Here is a 24,047-nt window from a genome sequence, read left to right as displayed (position 1 = left end):
GGATTTATGTGCACTTTAGAGTACACAGTAGTGCGTATAAAAAGAATGTAGAAAAAATATTATGTATAAAAAGAACGTATAATATGACAATGAATGGATATATTCTCTTTAGTCTAGGCGCCAAATAGAGGTCACCGTGTCATTTTCAATTCTGATGGACAAACTCAACGGTTTCTTATGGATTTTGGGCTGCTGATTACGAATTTCGAGGGGGGATTTCGATCCGAGTAGTCAGAAAATTGTTATAAACAATTTAATTGTTTATAAGGCTCTGGCTCATAAACTAAAAGAGATAAAAAAATGTTTTAAATAAAATTTGTTCCCTAATAAAAAACGAGGAAACAACCGTTTACTAAACTTAAATCCGACAATTAGAACTCAAGATATTGTAAAATTAGTGCACAATGAAAATTGCAAAATAATTATTTTTCGAAGCTTAACCGATCGTAACTCGGCTTCTACGCATGCAAATGAGCCTTATAAGGTGTCCTTTTAAAGCTTTATTAAGAGGCTTCCAAACAAAGTTTGTTATATTATTTGATCTTAATTTGTTTTAAAGTTATACCCGTTTGAAGTTATAATTTTCTTAAAAAAATTGTACATTAATTTGTTTATAAAGGTTTCAAGCAAACTTGAGCTATAAACATTTATACTTTAATTAACAATAATGATAAAACAACTTAAAAGGAACAATTTGAGCTTACGAAAATGTTCGTAAGCTTATTTTTGGCTAAGATGTCGATATTTTAATGGCGCGCTATGAGGCGCAGGATTGGCTCACAGTCAAGTAAGTATGTATTCTTCGACGCTTTATCGATCGTAACTCGGCTTCTACGCATGAAAATGAGCCAATATGTGATATCCATATAAAAATGGATCGAGTTCTTTTGCAGCATCATCATTGCATATAAAACGAGCATTTATGATGTGGCGGCATACACACAATTGACGGGCCTTGATGATGCTGCAAAAGAACTAGATCCACTTTATATGGATATCATATAGATAATTAGACTCTGAAGCCTCAAAAAGTTTTAGTTTTACTGCCTACAAGAACAGACTTGTACCACCATGTAACTGTTAAAATTTCGCTAAGAACTTATGCAGATGTAAAAAAGCTGATATTCCCTGTATATCTCTATGCAGATTTGCAGATGCATGAAAAGAATGTTTGTAAAAATAGTATTAATAAATAATATCAACTTACTTTTTATTTATACTTCTGAAATATTAGTTTTTAATGTTTTTTTCTCATTTAGTGCAAAAAATAGAAGACAATGTAAATAGAATGAAAGGTGATACCAGGTACAGTATGATGATTTAATTATAAGAATTATATGATAAAATTTTCTTAGGATCTTCAAAAATGAAAAATGAAGATAACGTATGTATACATAGAAATTATAATTTGCATCGAGAAGTTAGCGCGTGAACCTTTACGCGGTGAGCCGATCTAGCGCCTCATAGCGCGCGCCATTAAAATATCGACATCTTGGCCAAAAATAAACTTATGAACATTTCCTTAACCTCAAATTGTTCCTTTTGAGTTTTTCTATCATTATTGTTCATTAAAGTATAAATGTTTATAGCTCAAATTTGCATGAAACCCTTATAAACAAATTAATGTACAATATTTTTAAGAAAATTATAACTTCAAACGGATATAACTTTAAAACAAATGAAGATCAAGTAATTTAATAAACTTTATTTGGAAGCCTGTTAATTAAACTTTAAAACGACACCTTCTAAGATTTATTTGCCTGCGTAGAAGCCGAGTTACGATCGATAAAGCATCGAAAAATACTTATTTTGCAATATACAATTTGCATTGTGCACTAATTTTACAATATCTTGAGTTCTAATTGCTAGATTTAAGTTTAGTAAACGGTTTTTTCTTCGTTTTTTATTAAGGAACAAATTTTATTTGAAAAATTTTTTTTAACTCTTTTAGTTTATGAGCCAGAGCCTTATAAACAATTTATAAACAATTAAATTGTTTATAACAATTTTTTGACCACTCGGATCGAAATCCCCCCTCGAAATTCGTAATTAGCAGCCAAAAATGTATAAGAAACCGTTGAGTTTGTCCATCAGAATTGAATATGACACGGTGACCCTTCTGGCGCCTAGACTACTTGGGCTTTGGGAAGTTACGACAAAATAAGAAAGTAATTAAAGAAGAACTATCAAAAAAAATTGGTTAAATTGAAAAAAACAGAAAAATTGACATGTGGACATTAATGTGAAGATTTCTACTATAAAAATTAGCCAAAAAACTGTAAAAAGTATCAAAATGTTAAGAATACCAATATTTGCAGCTGTAAATATATTTTAAATCAATTATGCTGAAATATATACTTAATTAAATTATTGTAACCGGTAATACTTTTTTGACCCATAACATATGAAATTATAGTTTAATATATACCTAAATATTAGTAAAAAAAGTAGTCAAAAGGTACCTAAATAGGTAGATATAGAATTATTGCAAAAATTAAATATAGAAATGAAATATGTGAAAATAGTATTTATTAATGCCTTGTATATGCTTGCCAACAAACGAAAATAATTCACAGTTTCAAATCTTTAAATAAGACAAGTAGCGTTGGTGCGCCAGTGAAACGAAATTTTGAGTTGCCTGTCAAATTTTCCCTGGTAGGTATTCTCTGTCTCTCTCTAGGACCTCTCTCTTGTATGTTGGTCGCAATCTCGCTTCACTGTTTGAATGGGACGGGGCCATTCCATCCGTATTTCGTTGGTGCAAATGAAAGGAATAAATTCGTTATTTCGTAAACCGGCGACTTTAAGGAAAAATCCCGAAATAGGTCGATTTTATTTTTCAATCAAGATATTTTGACATATATGTCATACTAGTGACGTCATCCATCTGGTCGTGATGACGTAATAGATGATTTTTTTAAACGGAAATAGGAGTTGTGTGCTACCTCATTTGAAAGGTTATTTAATTCTCTATTCAGTAATAAAAACATTTACATAATTATTTATACAGTGTGTCCAAAATAAATTTTTGAATTAAATTATTTGACAAAAAAAGAGGAATGGATGTAATTTATTTAATTCAAAATACATTTTACTGTTACCCGAAAATAGAGAAAAAGGTTTATTTCACCATTAAACATTGCTTATCGATTAAATTCAATGATCAAGCCAGCTCCCGACAGCTACCTGCCTCTTGGAAGTTTAAACATTAATTTAAGCGAAAAACCATTGTTTATTTGTGAAATAAACATTTTTTCTGATTCAAGACAGCAGTAAAATGTATTTTGAATTAAATAAATTACATACATTCTTTTTTTTGTTAAATAATTGGTTCAAGATTCAAGACAGCAGTAAAATGTATTTTGAATTAAATAAATTACATACATTCTTTTTTTTTTGTTAAATAATTTAATTAAAAATTTTTTTTTGTCACCCTTTATAATTAATTATGTAAGTGTTTATGTTACTGAATAGAGAATTGAATAACCTTTCAAATGAGGTAGCACACGACCCCTATTGTCATTTAAAAAAATCATCGATTACGTCATCTCATCACACCCCAATGGATGACGTCACTATAGTACGCCATATATGCCAAAATATCATAATTTAAAAATAAAAATCGACCTGTCTCGAAATTTTTTCTTCAAGTCGCCGGTTTACGAAATAACGAATTTATTCCTTTCAAATAATTGATGGATTCGACCGTTACTTGATGGAAGTTCATTTTATCTCACAATAAAACACTGAAAAACGTTTGTTTTTCTATACTTCCACAAAATTTATTACAACTCGAGACAAACAGCTCCCCACTCCTCAACGTCTTCAGTTAAAGACTTAAAAAGGCAAACACATTGTAAAATATATCACTTGAGAAAGGCACTTTGTCGAAACAGCTGTAGTAATAACATAGTTGTAATAAATTTTGTGGAAGTATAGAAAAACAAACGTTTTTCAGTGTTTTATTGTGAGATTTATTCCTTTCATTTGCACCACACTGTATATAAAAATATTATTATTTCCTTGTTTGTATTTATGAATATATTACCCATATTATGATAAATAAAGACGTTTTATTTGTTTTTAATAACTACTTATATTTCTGCAACTACGTTCAGACACATCTTAGTATCTCATTTTAAACACTTACTGCATACCGATTATCTTCTGAGGCATCGATTTATCAACATTGGCCATTTGCTTCTGGGCACTCTCGTTATTGACCGGTTATTGATGAAAAATCTAATTTTACGTTAAGTTTTTACAACATTGGCCAATAGCTACGGTTATTGTCGTTAATGGCCGGGCATTGTCGTTAATAACCAAGGAAAGTGGACATTCACGACAATGCCCGGCCATTAACGTCAATGTCCAATTTACATCATTGACCGTAACATAGACATTATATACAGGTAAGCCTCAGGAATGGCCAATAAGATTGATTTATTACTGCCACCTGTAACACCAAATAAAGGTTTTAAAAAAAGCAGACAATAGTGTAACGTAAAAAAGAAAATCCCCAAATTATATTCATTCTAATAATTATTCTGTCATCTTTTATTGGGACACACGTTATGCAACAGATGTGTGTTACTATCATTATGTAAGTTTATTACCAAGAGTTCTGTCACGTTTCTAATAAAATAATATAGCAATTATCAATTATATTATCAAAGTACCCTCACCGAAGACTTTTAAATCTCTACGTCATAATGCCAAGCTATTACATTTAATTCTTTTAATAACATGAAAAATATTGCGAATGTCTATAATAAATGACAGTGTAGAAGCATTGAAATGGAATTAATGACATTTACCAGGTACGGTATTGTAATATTTACATTTGAAACAATGCTGAATAATTCACAAAAGAAAATAATAATCCGAGAAAGCATTTTATCTGTTGTACGCCTATGACCCTATGATATACCAGTATTAAACACAACCACAACTGCTAGTTTGCTGATGATACAAATATGTTGCATATACAAATTGAAGCAAAAGTAAAACTGCAAGAGGAACTCAATCAGAATATAGTTGTCGATGATAGATATGGGCTTAGCGCCCAACGAATCTGGATCCAGGGTTTCGCAGACGATATTGTAATAGTAACTAGGGGAAGACCGAGGACTGTTGCGAATCTGATGCGATAAGCCCTTCATTACATAGAGAACTGGTGTCTGAAAGAGAACCTCTCCGTGAACCGTTCTAAAACTAAACTGGTAGCCTTTACAAATAAGAGGAAGCTTACTGGACTGAGTGAGCTGAAATTATTTGAAGAGCTACTGGAAAGAACCAACGAGGTTAAGTATCTAGGAGTAACCCTGGATTCGAAACTCAATTGGAATACTCATAATACCAATATAACCAATAGGGCTAAGCGACTCTTCTGGAACTGCAGACGAGTTTAAGGTAAAACCTGGGAATTGAAACCAATGGTAATCTGTTAGTTATAAACATCAGTGGTACGACCTAAAGTCACCTATGACTCAGTATTCTGGTGGAGAAAGACGGCTTTGCAATCTTGTGTGACCACTCTCACCACTCTACAAAGATAAGGGCTTTTAAATATAACAGGAGCATTGAATAGCACAGGAACGGCTTCATTCTTCATTAGAGACTATCACAGGTCTCCCCACGCTGGAATTATATATTTCGGCGGTAGCCTTTATAACCATCCTAAGATTCAAAGCAAACAATACTTGGAGGCCGAATTATGTGTTGAATAGCCACACAAACACTTGGGACTATATACCCCATTCCACGAATATACGACCCTCTTGGATTATCGCGACAACGAATATTTTACTGTGCAATATATGAAGAACGAAAATAAATTGCAAATTATATTGTTGTTTATTGGAGTAATTATTAGAGCAAAATACGTTCGTACTTCTTATGTTGCACACTAAAATATTCGTTGTCGCGATAATCCAAAATAGTCGTATATTCGTGGAATACACCATACTTGAGGAATCCATCTGTATGATGGACTCAGGCATGATGACATCAGAACTAATCTTTACTGAGAATATTAACACAATTATACTATCTAGAGAACAAAAAGTTCCAATTATTAATGGGGACTTGATTAATGATGGATTTAAACCAGCCCATGATACTGGATCAGGAGTCTTTGGGCAAACATGCAACTAAACTTACGTGCATAGAAATCGGCCCACTTAAAAATTTGGTCATTTTTGATGTCTCATATTTCCTAAACCTGTTGGCCGATTTAAGTGATTTTTTAAACTTGTTATAGCCTGACTATTTAACGATACCACTGTAACAATATTGTTGCTGAACAGGTAAATTTCCATTGCATACCTTCTTCTCCTTCTTCTTCTTCTTCTTTTTATATAGACATTACTCTGTCTGTTTTTCAAGGTGCCTCCAGTAAGTTGCCATTCCATCTTTTTCGTGGTCTTCCCACTGATCGTCCTCCTATTGGGGAACCGTCTCTCGCCGTCCTTACTACTCTATTTGCTGTCATTCGGCTTATGTGGTCGTTCCATTCTACTCTTCTGCTTTTCACCCAGTTATTAATGTTGTCCACCTTGCCTCTCCTTCGTATATCTGCACTTCTAGCTCTATCCCACATCGTCTTACCATCGATTTTTCGCAATGTTTTCATCTGGGCTGTTTCTAGCATTATTTTTGTCCTTTCTGTATCAGGTCGTGTTTCTGCCGCGTATGTCATTATTGGTCTGATGACTGTTTTGTAAATTCTGCCTTTCACTTCTTTTCCGATGTTTTTATTTCTCCATATTGTTTCATTCAGGCAACCTGCGGCTCTGTTTGCTTTATTCACCTGATCTTCCACTTCTGTTTCGAGCTTTCCGTAGCTGCATAGTGTGATGCCTAGATATTTAAACTCCATGACTTGTTCTATTATTTTACCCTCCAGCTCTAATTTACACCTTATTAGATCTGCTGTTATAACTATGCATTTAGTCTTTTTTGGGGAAATTAACATGTTAAATTTTCTAGCGGTTATATTAAATTCGTGCAGCATACCTTGTAAATCATCTTCACTTTGAGAGATATTAGTATTGCGTCGTCTGCATAGCAGATTATTTTAAGTTGTTTTTCTCCCATTTGGTATCCTTTTTTTGTTCTTACTTTTTTTATTATTTCGTCCATGATCAGGTTGAATAACAGAGGACTCAGGGAATCTCCCTGTCTTATCCCATTGCCAGCTTCAATTGGGTCAGTTAGTTCTTCATCTACTTTTACTTTTATTGTATTGTTCTGGTAGATATTTTCGATCGTTTTAATTATTCTCATTGTATACCGGGTGTACCAATAAAACTGTGTTTTTTTCTCAAAGTTCGCATCACCCTGTGGAATATTCTTGCATTTATAAAATACTGAAATTAAATCCCAACTATAGCCTCAGGTTTTCTTAACATTCTGTTTTTTTGATTCATTCGTTTATGTTGGATAATAAAAAAGTTAGGTACTTTAACGACTAGCCATGTTTTTCATCAATACGGAGTGTTTCTAAATAAGTGCGACAAGTTTTAAGGGTAATTCTGCATGAAAAATAATGATAGTTGGCTTTATAAACGTATGTCCGCAAATGTTTCGTTTCCGAGATACGGGATGTTGAATTTTTTCTTACAAACTGACGATTTATTTATTGCTTTAAAAAAAGTTGAGATATGCAAATGAAATTTGGTAGGTTTTAAGAAATAGTTATTACGGATTTTTTTACATAAAATTAAGAATTTTATATTCACCATTAGCGTCCATACGGGTGACACGATCGGTCATATTACACGTATGTGCGCTAATTATGAACATTAAATTCCTAATTGTGTGTCAAAAAATGTGCAATAACTACGTCTTAAAACCCACCAACTTTCATTGGCATATCTCAACCGGTTTTAAAGCAAGAAAATAAATCGCCAGTTTGTAAGAAAAAATTCAACATCCCGTATCTTGGAAACGAAACATTTGCGGACATACGTTTATAAAGCCAACTGCCATTATTTTTTCATGCAGAATCACCCTTTAAAGTTTGTCGCACTTATTTAGAAACACCGTGTATTGATCAAGAACATGTCTTGTTGTCAAAGTACCTAACTTTTTTGTTATTCAATATAAACGAATGAATCAAAAAACATAATATTAAGATAATCTGAGGCTATAGTTGGGTCTTAATTTCAGTATTTAATAAATGCTAGAATATTCCGCAGAGTAATGCGAACTTTGAGAAAAAGACACAGTTTGATTGGTACACACGGTATACAATAAATACAATGAAAATTTACCTGATTAGCAACAATATTATTACAGTGGTATCGTTAAAGGATCAGGCTATAACATGTTCAAAAAATCACTTAAATCGGCCAACAGGTTTAGGAAATATGAGACATCAAAATGACCAAATTTTTAAGTGGGCCGATTTCTATGCACGTAAGTTTATAAATAAATCTTACAGCCTAGGTCAACATACAACTGTGTTCCAAGCTGAAATTTTTGCTTTGGTGGCCTGCATTGATGAAGACCCTAAAACTAAGAGAGTCAACATTTACACAGATAGCCAATAGGCTATTTTGGGTGTAAAAAACCCTCTCACCAAATCAAAACTGGTGAGAAAAACCAGTGACAAAAACCAAAAGCTCTCCTCAACAACCTGGCAAAAGACAATAAAGTGTATTTAATATGGGTGCTGGGTCATGAAGGGGTTCATGGGAACGAACGACCAGATATTTTAGCGATACAAAGCTCGAGAGAAACTTTTGAAAGTCCAGAACCTTTCTGTGGCATCACTAAAGATGCTACGAAAAACAAAAAAGAATCATCAAAAGAAAGGGAGAACCACTCAAGGGCCAATCCAGACTAAAAAATAATCAAGAATATTGATAAAAAACTCTCGAACAGTTTGATAAACCTCGATAAACGGGAGATCAAAACGGTCACTGAAATGGTGACTGGACATTGCCGTTTATGAAATCACCTATACGAACTAGGTAAGGTGAATGAACCATAGTGCAGAAAGTGCGAAATGGAAGAAAAGACTGCCATACACTATTTACTACAGCAAATATTTTATTGTCCATATTTAGCCATACGACTCACACTTACTCTAAGGATAAAATTCAGTCATCTCAGATAACTATGGTATCAAAAGAATTGAGCTCTGGTTGACAGAAAAAAATAATAAATAATAAAAAAATACTTATAGACTAAATACAATAGGGGGGTCCATGGACCCGTTGACCCCCCTCTGTATCAGCGCCTGTACTATATGCCATTGCAATGTGCTAGGTGATGTAAGGCAGTAATTCACTGGTCAAATGAGATTTGAACCAGAAGGGATCCTAAAACTACCAATAAGAAACCTGTTGGCCTTCGTTGAGGCCACAGAACTTATAAGAGTTTAGGGAAAAACAAGGTATGGTACAAAAGTCTCATGACCAACTGTCAGAGACTAACGAGTCTCGCCTGAGTTAACAAGAAAGAAGGAAGGAGGTAACAAAAGTATCTATAAAACAGATAATAGATTTTTTTTCCGATACTTTTGACTAAAATATAAATTTACAGTATACAGAAAAAAATCTTTCTTGTCGCAGTGTAGAAAACAACCTATTCCTTGTATTGCGTTGGTAACTTGATGCGTACATCAAATCAGAAAACTGATTTCCTATCCATTGACTTACTGTAGTGTTAAAAGGGCTTGAACTATTTAAACGCATTCATTTACAAAATTAGTGTGCCTTGTGTATAGGATTACAAGCGTTTATGGTAAAAGATAGAGTTTGAATCACATGTGCCAAGTGCTCATTTAAATAAAATAGTATCTTTAACTATAACAGGTGTAAAACCTTCATAAAATTTTATGGGAACAATAAGAAAGCATAAAGCTGTTTTTGGTATATAATCTCATTTAAATATCGTTACTTTTAGTACGTAATAACCGAGCGACCGTAGTCGTACAACAAAATACATAGTTTATGGAAAATGTATGGAAAAGTGCAACCTTGTAGCAACGATGTCAATTCGCGATGATTTTATTGCTATTTCGCAACTTGTCGTGCATACGAATAAACAAATGTTTTATTGGTACTGTTAAAGTTTAGAGCAAATACATTGCGTCTTGTAAAAGGTTATAAGCAACCTTACACAAATTTCATATCTTTTAACAAATAACTGCGATTGATATGTTTTGCCAGTAGCTCCAATAGAGTTATATTGATGTTTGACTAAAAACTAAAGATAAGTTGTAGTACATTTCTTAATGTTTGACACCGTGCTTACACGGTAACAATTCTGATCATGTTAGTCGAGGCATTGAAGGATTGAAGTGTCGATTTTTTTGCAGTAAGACGGATTTTAATGCGGATTGTTGCGTTGGATTCGTGAGAATGTCAGTAAATTTTGTGAAATAATGTAATGAATAAGAAATCTCAAATTGCACTTGTGCATAAGAAAAATGCATTTCAAAAGTGCATTTTGAAATAGACAATTATTATAAATTTGCAACTCGGTAAATTTTCTTACTCGGGGGGTTTTTGGGGTCGCTGAATATGAATATGAGGTCGGCGAGAGTGTGCAAACTACCTGGCGCCTGCAGCGGGTGTAATAAACGTCTTCCTCTGGAGTATTACGGTAATTTATCATATAATTAGTTTAAACTCGTTACTCGGGGGTTTTTGGGGTAATCTATTTTCTTCTATATAACTATAGTGATCGAAAAGGGTGGTATTTTTATTATAAATAAACATAAATTTTTATTATTATAATATATTTATGGTTAAAAAAGTTCATTATACAAAATTTATCGTAATTTATCTTTAAAACTCATTTTCTTCATCATTATCATCTTCTTCTTCATTATTGCCTTCCTCTCTCGAGTCCAATGCAATATTTGTGCAATCAGAGCCTGCACAATTTTTGCAAGCTAAATTACAAACTAACCCATGCTTCCTGCACCCGCATGAGTTGCCGCAGTCTGACTTACAACTACAGAATATTAAATTTAAAATGTTTGGAGGACCAGGTGGCTGAGTCATTCTAACTGGAATTAATACATTATTTTGTAATTCCCATCCCCAATCGGTTGGGTTCATGTTACTGTCCTCTCCATGCAGCCAAATTTGTGTTTGTAAATATACCCTTTTTAAATGCTGGGTAAATGCATCAACAGATGAAAGAATTCTTCCATTGGCAATCTTTTTATTTTTGGCAATAGCCATTAAGTACATTCTGTATCGGTAAGTTTCAGCTAATTGGATATTACTCAGTTTAAACTGCTCAGGAATATTCGGTTTCCTGAAACTTATCGGGGCGTTGTACATAGCCATAAGAAGTTGGCAGCCGTGGTCAATAATTTCATTAAGGGGTACAACATACAGTAAACCAAATATGCTTGAGAGTCTGGAAAAACCTCGGGAATAGAACAAACTCAAAACTCCATAATATTCAACCCAGAATACCTGCCTTAAAAATACCAGCACTTTGTAGAAGGGACAAAGTTGTCATGAGAAGACTAAGAATTGGACATTGCCGTCTTACACATGGTTACCTGATGAGCCAGGGAAATCCTCCTTGGTGCCATACCTGCAACACTCGTGTCACCGTCAAACACATACTAGTTAAGTGCCAGCTATACAGGAACACCCGAAGACAACATAAACTGGGTGAAGACCAAACCACCAGTCGTAGTGATAATAGTAACTTTAATAATCTGATAATGTTTCTCAAAGACTTTCGGTTATACTACGCCATATAAATGTTGTTTTTTATCATTTTGCTGATATTGTAATGTCTTGATTTAAATTCTTAATTTTCTTAATTCTTGTAATTTAAACATATTGTAAACCTTACTTTTGTAACCGTGTCAATGGGCTGCGTTGCTGAGACACGTTAATTTAAATAAAAAAAATATTTTTTACACTTCCTTATAATAAATTATTTAAATAACAGGAAAACAAAATAAGAAAAAAAAACGTGTTCTGTATTTAAATAACCGTTATATTAGTGTATACAAACCTGTGAGAGAGAAAGGCAATAAATCCTACATGAAATTAGTCAAGAATGTATCAATACTGCCAACATAATTTTAAGCGCCAAATTAAAAAAAAATGGAGATCCTGAACAAAATAATCATGTTTTTTTATAATATCCTATGAACTCAGAATTTAGTCGTTACGATATTTATTTTTAGTGACCCCAAAAACCCCCGAGTAACAAGTTTGGGCCAATTATTTAACAAATTACCATAATAGTCCAGAGGAAGACGTTTATTACACCTGCTGCAGGCACCAGGTAGTTTGCACACTCCCGCCGACCTCATATTCGTTTTCAGCGACCCCAAAAACCCCCGAGTAAGAAAATTTACCGAGTTGCAAATTTATAATAATTTCCTTTAAAATGCACTTTTGAAATGCATTTTTCTTATGCGCAAATGCAATTTCAGATTTCTTATTCATTACATTAGTTCACAACATTTCCTAACATTCTCACGAAGCCAACGCACCAAACTGCATTAAAATCCATCTTACTGCGCCAAAAATCGACAGTAAGCCCTTTTTTGTGCTTCAATGACTCGACTATGTAGTTAATTATTTAAAACCTTAATTTTTTAACTTTTTTCTAAATCAGAAATTATCATAAATGAAGAAGTTAATATGTGTACATATGTTACGGACAATGATGTAAATTGGCCATTGACGTTAAAGACCGGGCATTGTCGTGAATGTCCATTTTCCCTGGTTATTAGCGACAATGCCCGGCCATTAACAACAATAACCTTAGCTATTGGCCAATGTTGTAAAAAAAAATAACCTAAAATTAGAGTTTTCATCAATAACCGGTCAATAACGACAGTGGCCAAAAGTAAAAATAGCCAATGTTGATAAATAAATAAGATTAGATATGATGTCCTATTATTTTTTTTTATATAAGATAGCTTTTGTAGGCTAATCATTTTTATTTTGACAAGATAGTGAACCATGGCATTTTGTAACACTTTTTACATAAATTTATTTACCTACTAGTAATTTCAGCACGAGCACAGAAATGAAGCAAATAATAAACATAACCTATCTTTTAGTCTAAATTTCAACACTGACCGATTAACAACGGGTATTGTTGATACTGACCGGACAATGATGCAAATGTTATCAAGAATTTAAAATTATCATCAGTGTCCAGTTTCTATGGACAATAACGTTAATATCCGGCCATTGTCGACAATGACTAATTCAACAGGACCACGGTACACAGAGAACCGGTATGTTCGCACGCATGGAAGGCGAACGCGTGACGTCATATGGGAACCTTAATTTTCATCCGGCAATGCTAAATGAAGCGGTAATATTGTTTGAATTTTAAAATTATGTACCTATCATTGCTTTTTACATAAGAAATTGTATTGTATATTCTTTTTACTGCCATTTTCCAATGTGAATTTAATTTAAACATGAATTTCCGTTGAAAAATAAAGATTTTAGGTATCTGTTATCCAATATACATTCACCATAGTATATTAAAAAAATAAAACAGAAATGATATAAACATTCACTTTACTATTGGGTCTGTAAAAATGTTTCACATAAAATTGTGTCTACTTACTGTTTATTTATTTATTTATTTATTTATTTATTTATTTATTGAAATATACATCCACCAGGTATAAACCCATAAAGGTGTACATAAGAAAACTACATACATTGACTGAACACTTGATGACAAAATATAAAATAAAATAAAGAATAACCAAAAATGTTTCTGTTGTGAATACACATACACAATAATAAACAAAGACCTTAATAAAGAAAAATAACATGGCATCAATTCGATAAGCTATTGCGTATTTCGCGTTTAAAGATGTTAAAACTAAGAAAAAAAATGTCCACAGATCTTAAGTTATTGACACTTCTGCACATACTTTTTATCGGACAATAGAAATTATGTTGCGAATTAGGCACCGAAATATGAAAAGTTACACCTGAACGTGACACAGCTCGTGGTACATTAAAGTCTACAAGACTAAGCAAAACATCGCTATTAATTAGGCAATTGACAATTTTGAAGATGAATATTAGGCCGTTTATTTCACGCTGCTTACGCAGTGAATGGAATCCAAACTCAGAAAGGAGTAAATTATAGCTATAGCCTCTAACCGGATATCTGTTATATTTTTTGAGGTAACAATATCTTAAGAATCTTTTTTGAACAGATTCAAGATTAGAGACAAGTTCTGCATGATTAGGATTCCATACCACGCTGCAGTAATTAAGTTTACTACTAACTAGTCCAAAATATAAACTACGCAAAGCTTCCACAGACGTTACATCTCTGCAGCTTCTAATAATATATCCTAAAGATTTGGTTGCTTTAGAGACCACGGTATTAATATGAGTTGAGAATGTTAATTTACTGTCAAATATAACACCAAGATCTTTAAACTCTGAGGTAGAAGACAGTAAAATGTTGTTGACCTTATAATCGAAATGTATGTTATTGATCTTTCGGGTATAGGACATTACTTTACATTTCTTTATATTTAAGCATAGTTGATTATCGAAACACCATTCATTAATGGCAGAGATATCCTGTTGAAGTTTAACGCAGTCGGAAATATGGTTAATTTTGCGAAATATTTTCATATCGTCCGCGTACAACAGTGTTTCAGAGTCTACGATGGAGCAGATATCATTAACAAAAAGGAGAAATAATAAGGGACCCAGATTTGACCCCTGAGGTACTCCAGACGTGGCAACAAAACGAAAAGATCGAAAGCCTTGATATTCTACGAACAAACTCCTATCAGTTAAATATGATTTCAGTAATATTTGAAAGTTATTGGAAATTCCAAACTGATCTAATTTTGTTAGCAATTTATTGTGTGAGACTCGGTCAAATGCTTTACTGAAATCAGTGTATATGACGTCCACCTGTTGTCTTGAATCTAAAGCTGACGAAACATATTCTGTAAATATACAAAGATTTGTTGCCGTACTCCGAGCTTTCACAAAACCATGTTGACTGCTGGTAATCAAACAACGCACATGAGCATACAAGTAATCTGTCAAGATAATTTCGAACAATTTAGAGAATGCTGATATAAGAGCGATAGGTCGATAGTTAGATATATCAGAGTTTGAACCTGATTTAAAAATAGGACAAACTCTTGTATTTTTCCACGCAGCTGGAAATGTTGTTGTCTTAAGAATGAGGTTAAAAATTACAACAAGTGGTTCTATGAATGACTCGACGTGACATTTAAGTATCGAAACAGGAAAATTATCAGGACCGCAGGAAAATTTATTTTTTAATTTCTTTGCACCTTCTATAATATCGTTACTGGTAATTTTACCGATATTAAAGTAAGAACTTGGATTATAATTAAAATAAGATGTAACAGAAGGAGAGCTATTACTATCAGAAATATAAACACTCTTAAAGAAGTTTGCAAATGCGTTTACTATATCTTGACTCGTGGTAAACTTATCACTACCGTATTTCATCAGACCAGGTATCCGTGATTTATTATTTTTGGCATTAACAAAGTTCCAAAATTGTCTCGCATCTGACTTAAAAGAATTTTGGGATCTTTCAATAAATTTTTTATATTCTAGTTGTATTTCTAATTTAATAGTTCTCCTGAGATCTTTAGCTCGTTGGAGGTAAAAACAATATTTACTTCGTCTATACATTCTCAGATAATGATGTTTACGTTTAACTTTGGCGATTATTTCAGATGTAAACCATGCTGGATATTTTTGAGATCTAGTTGAACTAAGTGGAACACATTTATCTATAATTTCTTGGAGAGACAAACTAAACGAATCTACAGCAGAATCTACATCTGAAAAATGTTTTAAATGACTCCAGTCCATTTCGGTTAAAAGTTTATTAAATTTATTTACGTTATATTTTCTAAAATTTAGACGTTTCTGATTCGGAACAAAATATTCATCTTCTTTGACTTCATACGGAAAATAACAAGTTAAAGCAGGATGATGATAATCAATAGGAACTAAGGCATTGACTTCAGGTGTAACTTCGCAACTAAAAACTGACGGTGTTACAATCAAATCTAATATCTTTCCATGTATATTTTTTATTTTGTTACATTGTACAGAATCTGTATAGTTTAATAGTTGAACAAATCTATTAATTAAAGGAGTTATTTGACTATTATTAACATAATATGCCGCAAGATCTGTTAAATTAAAATCTCCAATCAAAACGACCTCATGAGTTTCATGGAAAGTTTCAATATAGTCAAAAAAATCAGAATACTCACTAAATGTCACGTTAGGTGGGATATAAACTGTTATAAAGAAGATTGGTTTGATATTGGTTTTGAAAACTTTAACACATAAAACATCAATTTTTTCTATAGGAAACACTACACTATGTTGTTCTGAATGACACACGTTATTATTTACAGCAAAAATCACTCCTCCTCCAAACTTGCCAAAACTTCGATCTTTACGATAAACTGTGTAGGTGTCTTCAGGAAATAGTTCACTACTGCGTACTCCATCCCGAAGCCAAGATTCTGTGATTGCAATAATGTGATATTGTGATATTAGGACATTTTGAAAAAATATAGTTGTTTTCGAATTTAGACCGCGACAGTTTTGATAGTATACAAAAAGGCTGTCATTATTTTTCGGTGATCCAGTGGATGATACTACAGGTTTTTTGAGACAATAAATGGTAGATTATTTTTGTATTTTATAATCAAATTTTTTTCACCTGCTGCCAAACGATCGCTAAGTTCCTTTTTGATTTTTGAAGTATACTCACGTTGCATAACAGTTTGATCTGACCTCATATATATATTCTTATAACAGTCTAATGATTTGAGTTTGGGATTTAGCTTTAAAAAATTAGTCACTTGATTACTATTCGGAAACGTAACTTTAATTGGACGACATTTATTTGAGTTGGCTGACGGTTGTAGACCTAAACGGGAAACATGTAAACCATTTAATTGCGGATTTCGATTCATTGATATAGCTGTAAACATATTTTCAATATAAGCTTGCAAATGAATTTCAGTTTCAGGAACACCAAATATTAAAATATTACTTTCTTTTCTTTTAATTTGGTTCAACTCTGTCGTTATTTTTATCATATCGAAGGAATCCCCTTTTTTGTTTAAGTCAATTAGGCTTGCCTTAATTGTCTGTATTTCGACTTCGTGGTCAGTTTTTATTTTTGTTATTTCAGTTTTTAGGTCGTCGATCTTTTTCTCATAAACATCAAGTTTGCTATTTAAAATTTGCACTATACCAGCAGAAACACTATCGACGATGGATTTAATAAAAGTTTGATCTTGACAAAGTTGTTTAATAGATACGTCGGCCGCACTTCTTATTTCAAGTTGCTGTTCCCTGGTTAATGGCATTTTTTTACAAGGAAATGATGCTGATTGTCGAAAAAGAAAAAAATTAAGTGAAAATTTAGTAGATACTTTTAACTTTTTTAGAAGAAGATTGGAAAAGTTCGAATAATAATATATTAACAACACTTGGTTAATTAACAGTAACACAGCAGGTCAACATACGTGTTCACTCAACGGCGGTCGAACTACTACTGTTATTCTAGATTGTTGAAAAATATTTGACTAAAAATAAAAACTTCAAAAATAAACAAATCAATTAAGAAATTTGAAGTTTTCGATGAAGAGGACCAATTACTTGATGACTTTCAAATTTTATTTACAAAATAGAAAAATGTTGATTTTAAGTTAAACCAGGGTAGGAATCTAAAAATTTCAAGTGCGAACATTTTATTAGACTGTAATATACATACATAATATACAGAGTGGGCCAAAGAAAACAGTCCACCTCGATATTTGGCAGTATTTATTAGATTTTAAGAAAATGACGAAACAGGTCGATTTTTGATCTAAGTGGGACACATTTTTACGGTACATACATTTGTCATTTGTCAACCCCCTCCCTTGCACTCCCCCACACCTTATTTTTAAATAGAGAATAGGGGTCGTGTGCTAGCTCATTTAAAAGGTTACTCGATTCCCTATTCAGTAATATAAACATAATTATTTATACAGGGTGTTCAAGAAAAAAATATTTTAATTCAATTAATTGACACAAAAAGAAGAATGTATGTAATTTATTTAATTCAAAATAAATTCTACTGCTGTCACAAAACAGAAAAAAATGTTTTTTGATAAATAAACGTTGCTCTTCGCTTAATTTCAATATTCAAGCTGCCACCCATCTGCCTCTTGGTAGGTTGAATATTGAATTTAAGCGAAAAACAATATTTATTTATCAAATAAACATTTTTCTCTGTTTTCTGTCAGTAGTAGAATCTATTTTGTTACAATTAATTTAATTCAAAATAATTTTTCTTTGACACCCTGTATAAATAATTATGTCAACGTTAATATTACTGAATAAGGAATTTAATAGCATTTCAAATCAGGTAGCACACGACCCGTATTCCCTATTTAAAAATAAGGGGTGGGGGAAATGGAAGGGGTTGACAAATGACAGATGTATATACCGTAAAAATGTATGCCCCTTAGATTAGAAATCGACCTGTTCTTCATTTCCTTAAAATCTAATAAATACTGCCAAATATCGAGGTGGACTGTTTTCTTTGGCCCACTCTGTATATGTATGTATAAAATGTTCGCACTTTAAATTTACAGATTCCTAACCTGGTTTAACTTTAAATCAATTATGTATATTAATACTATGTATAATAAATATTATGTATATTATTAAAAAAACAAATTTGCGGGAAAAGTTTTATTAATAATATTAGAAGTAATATCTATAAATAAAATCATTTTTTAAAATTAGAAAATTTAGATATCTTTTTGTCAAGTGATCTCTGGCAGTTTTTAAAACTTTTTTCTGTTAATATCCCTCATTCTAATATATTTTCGTATTCTGCACATGCATATATCACCTCAAATGGCATTATAGTCTCTGTTTTAATAAATTACTATAAAACTAATAGTTATATTATAATAGTTTTAAAAATACACAGTTATGCTAATAAACAACAATTTGTAACTAAAATAATATAGAATTACTTCAATCGTTAACAGCTTAATATTTTAAAACCGCCTCAATCTATTCACTTTCAACGCCACCACATACGAAATAATGCATCCAAACAATAAGCAAATATCTGTTAGGTTCCCACGTGACGTGCTGCGCGGCCGAAACCAAATTTAGCGACGACAATCGGCATACCGGTTCTCTGTGTACCGTGAACAGGACATTGTCTATATTGACAGGTTATTAACGTTATTGGCCGGATTTACGTTATTGTCCGTAACACATACACTGCGAGGCATAAGTAAGGAATATAGAAAATTATGCTCATTTTCATAGTTGATTTTTTTGTGAACAGATTAACCGATTCTGCCAATTTTTTTTTATTTTAGATTTTTCTTTAGTATGTATTTATATAGTTGTGTAAAGGTTTATTCAAACGAGCGGCGGATCCAGCATCGTTAAGAGGGGGGGGGGGGGGGCGATTGGCTAAAATGAAAATTGGATCGAACAACTGAAAAATACCTGTTCAGAAATTTTTAAAAATCTATCGAATGACACCAAATACGACCCACTACTCCAACCCCTAGAGGTGGGGTGGGGCTCAATTTAAAATCGTAAATGGAATGGAAAATGTCTCGAATAAAAGTTGCATACTTTTACGTAAGGAATCCAAATCTGCAATTATAATTGGGGGTCTCCATTAAATATTTTAAAGTTACCCCCATCCCACGCAGAGGGTCGTGTTTGATATCATTTGATAGATTTTAAAAAATTATTGAACACATATTTTTTATTTTTTCGATCTGATGTTCATTTCGCGAAATATTCAACGGTTCCGCTACTTTTGGGTTGGGACACACTATATATAAAGTTGATGAAATAAAAATAAATATATTTAGTGAATTATCATTAAAATTTAAAAAACCTACAAAATGAGACTTTATAAGTTAACAACTTACAGTAGTTTCGGAAATGTAATAATCACAGTGGCGGCTCCTCTTTGAGGCCGCATGGCCGCGCGCCCTCCCAGATATAATGTTGGTTAAAAAATTCTGATACAACCAACTTCAACATTTTCTATTCTAATTTTAATTTGTTGAAATTCACATAAAAACACTGACTGATATTTTTCCGACGCTTAACCAGCTTGTCATAGCTTTATAGGACGTAGGCGATGGTTGAGACCACGTTGAGAGGGCACGCACGATATTTGGGCGCAAGAGAAGTGCGGCCACGTAACCATAGCAATCGAGGACGGTCGACCAACACTCCCACTCATCTTCAGACGTTGCGTGATGTTGCATTTTGGCCGCACTTCTTTAGCGGCCTCAGTGAGCAAGAAAGCACGCGGCAAGAAGCTTTGCAAGCAGTTATCTCTGACAACAATAAAGCGAAAGCAGTGGAAAAGTTTGCAGTAGTAGTGTTTAAAGTTTCACTTATTCTTATTACGTAAGTACACATATTTTTCATATTATAACACATGGGCTAATTAGAACGAATTTATTTTAGCATCATGAATACTGTTCATAATATATTAAATACGAACTTTTCCAATCTGCCACTTGAAGATAAGTTAAAAATTAAAGAATTGGGCAGGCCGTTGCCAAATTTGAAGTTAACGCAAATTAGTGAACGCAAAGCAGAAAACAGAAGTTTCACCCGCCATTTTTCAAGAGACATTTATACAAGAAATAATTGGATTTGTGGTTGTGACGTTTCGAATTTATTGTACTGTTTCCCGTGTTTATTACTTTACAATGCCGGATCAGGGATGGACCGAAATTGGGCAAGAACAGGGATAAAAGATCTTCACCACCTTCCTGCAAAAATAAAAAAACATGAATCGTCTCGTGGTCATATTAATTCATGCACAGGGTTCGCATTGCTTGGCAAAGTCAATATTTTAACACAATTGAGTTCTGCATACAGGGAGTCTTTAGTACTACACAATAATAAAGTCAGAAAAAACCGACACATTTTGAAAAGAATTATTAGCTGTGTAAAATTTTTCGGTTCTTTTGAACTAGCACTTAGAGGTCATGACGAAAGCGAGGGATCTGAAAATCGAGGAATATTTAGAGAGTTGATAGATTTTACTGCAGAGTTGGATGCTACACTTAAAGAACATTTACAGAAAGCAACTGTGTTTAAAGGAACCTCCAAGACCATACAAAATGATATTTTGGACTGTATGCTACTAGTTTGTCGGGAAGAAATTTCCCATCAAATTGAAAAGGCCGACTTTTTATCTATCCAATGCGATGAAACCACCGATGTCTCAAATAATTGTCAAATGGTATCGATATTACGGTATTTCTACGAAGATTCCATTTATGAAAATTTTTGGGGCCTCTTTAAGGGTTATGGATAAAACAGCCCAAGAAGCAATTGGACGTAATATTACGACGTCTTAACGTTGGATTAAATGCCCCAACGTTAATACGCGACGTTGCGACGACGGTCAGAAAACCGCTATTTGCACCTAAGTGGGGAATAGAAATACGGGTTGCCTCGACGTCCCCCTCTCGACTTCTCAGCTCGAGATATTTTATCGTCAAATTACGTTAGTTTTTAGGACTTTGGTCTTGTAAAGTAATAGTATAAAATTCTTTACCACAGAAGTACGGCCGACACACTTCATTTTTACCAAATAGGTTAATAATCTTGGAGGATATTAAATCATCAGAAACTAAGATGCATGACGGCCTGTTGATACTTATTTAAGTAGGTTCCTACTCTATTCAGAATATAACCTAAGTGACTTGTATAATTATTTTATTAATCATCTGCCTCATTGCATAATGCGGTCGAAAATTTACAAACGCAAGGAAGAGTACTGTTAAACTAGGTATAAAAATTGCTAAAAACTGAAAGCGCCTCAGAAATTTACAGGTTAAATCGAACAAAACGATAAAAATAGAAATAACCATCGTAATTAAAAAAACATATTATTATGTCTAGACCCATACAAAATTATCCTTGATTTATATATAAACAAAATTCGTTAATTAAAATCAAATGTTAATAAAATCTAGCAAAATAATTGCCAAACATTATGTTTCAAAAAATGGCTGAATCATGGCGATCTTTCATTAATGGCGGATTTGACTCGCGACCTAAATTGCACTACATTTTAACTGATTTGGACAAGGACACCCCCTGCCGATCTTTAGTATAACCTATTTTTACCTTGCACACCACGAATTTACCTATTGGTATACCTAATACGTCCTAAAGTAAGCGCAAACAACCTGGTCTTGACGACAGACTCCCGACGACCGGTCGTCGTCGTGAACACGCCTTAATCTGGTGGACGATTTCTAGAAAAACTAGAAAAACCAAGTGTAAAAAAGTAAGGTTATGTTATGCAATGTAATATCTGTCATATTATAGTCATATAAGTCAAGATGAGTCAAGTCAGATAGGCCCTAATCAGCAAATTTTTACGTCGTTTTGTAGTTGGAAACTAAACAACCAATTGTCGAAAATTTAATTTACGACGTTGGATAGTCGTTGACGTTTTTTAGTAAATTATAGGTATCTTATAAAAAAACTTTGACGTCAGGTTAACGTATACAATTTTACTTAAGTACTACGTTGTTATTACCTACGTTGTATTGTCGTTCTCACCTTCCCGTAAGTACACGCAACAATCTACCATATACCTACTGAGAAAACACCCAACGTCTCCTGAACGTTGGGTTTGATACTAATAAATACTCTGTAATCCCCGACGTTGAGCAGTCGTTAAATGTCTTCCAGTAAATTACATTGTAGTATAGAGGTTATACCCGACGTCAGCTTAACGTTAAACCTTAATCTAATAAATTAACGTTGGTATTCTCAACGTTGGATTGTCGTTGTCGTCTTTCCGAAAAATACGTCTACCATACTCGATAAAACACCAACGTCCTCTGAACGTTGGCATCTATCCTAAAAAATACGTTGTAATTCCCGACGTTGAGTAGTCGTTGATGTATGCCGTATGCCACTTAATTGCACTTATACTACAGATAGGTTAAGACCGACGTCAGCTTAACGTCAAACCTTATCCTAATAATTGACGTCGTTATTCCCGATGTCGGTTGGTCATCAGATTATATTACTTATTAGCAGCAACGTTGGTCCATAGGAAAAACAGACGTTGTCCTTGGTTAAGACTTATTGTGAACCAATTTTGTCCTTAAATTTAACGTCCCATTAGGACAAAATTGGTTGCAGGTCGTAAAATTGCTACTTGGGAGCAGCTGGGTTAAAAACCTGCATTGAAAACGAAATAGATCCGTTAATTTTAAAAACTCCTCAAAAACTAATAGCGCAAACTTATGATGGTGCAAATGTTATGAGCGGTTCTACCAGCGGTGTTCAAATCCAAATTAAACAGAAATATCCCAGTGCACATTTTATACATTGCTATGCCCATCAATTAAACCTAATTATGCAGAAAGCCGCATCGCAAAACCCTAAAGTGCGAGTGTTTTTTAATAATCTATCAGCTATCTCAGCGTTTTTTTCAAATTCTTCCCATCGATGCGATATTTTAGAAGAAATAGTAAATAAAAGATTACCGAGAGTGGCCGTCACTAGATGGAACTATAATATTCGTACGGTTAATTCTGTATATGAAAATCGTGAGAAACTTATAGAAGTTTTTGAAGAGGTCGAGGACAGATGTGAAAAGAGTGTTACTTCCAATGAGGCTTCTGGCTTGAGGCGAGCGTTAGAAGATCCAGAATTTATGTTTTGCATCAAATTTTTTTTTAATCAAATTGCAAAAATCAATATTTTTGGCCCGGACAATTTTTTTTAGGTTTTTTGGACCATTCTGGACAAAAAAGGTCTCTTATAATGTTTATGTAAAGTTGATCTTTTTCGAGTAATAAGCAATTTAAAATTTGAAAAACGCGAAAATTGACATTTTTAAGGTTTAATAACTCGGTTAAAAATTATTACTATGAAAGTCAGAAAGTGACTAAATCAAAGTTTAAAGCCCCCGCTACATGATTCTGAAGAAATTTGTGTCATTAATTTATTACT

At 33.1% G+C, this 24,047-nt stretch overlaps 1 protein-coding gene across 1 annotated transcript; it reads right to left on the bottom strand.

Annotated features, from left to right (window-relative positions):
* Positions 1-8,452: 8,452 nt before the first annotated feature.
* Positions 8,453-17,377, bottom strand: LOC126893109 (uncharacterized). Its single transcript, XM_050663055.1, has 3 exons — positions 16,723-17,377; positions 15,332-16,522; positions 8,453-8,514 (listed from the first exon to the last, which is right to left on the bottom strand). The coding sequence occupies exons 1-3, from the start codon at positions 17,375-17,377 to the stop codon at positions 8,453-8,455; spliced, it is 1,908 nt and encodes a 635-aa protein (XP_050519012.1).
* Positions 17,378-24,047: the final 6,670 nt, after the last annotated feature.

The sequence above is a fragment of the Diabrotica virgifera genome, chromosome 10 (assembly GCF_917563875.1).
Source record: "Diabrotica virgifera virgifera chromosome 10, PGI_DIABVI_V3a".
Taxonomy (NCBI): Eukaryota; Metazoa; Arthropoda; class Insecta; order Coleoptera; family Chrysomelidae; genus Diabrotica; species Diabrotica virgifera.
Note: the sequence above shows the minus strand (reverse complement) of the source record. Positions and strands in the feature narration are given on the sequence as shown.

Bases quoted from the DNA above. Each gene is read 5' to 3' on its own strand.
- LOC126893109 (XM_050663055.1), bottom strand. From the start codon at position 17,377: ATGCCATTAACCAGGGAACAGCAACTTGAAATAAGAAGTGCGGCCGAC. The intron at 16,523-16,722 runs GTGAAAAAAATT...TTGCAATCACAG, and splicing joins TAGCGATCGTTTGGCAGCAG to AATCTTGGCTTCGGGATGGA. The intron at 8,515-15,331 runs GTAAAATTACCA...TCTTAGTTTTAG, and splicing joins AAGTTCTTACTTTAATATCG to GGTCTTCATCAATGCAGGCC.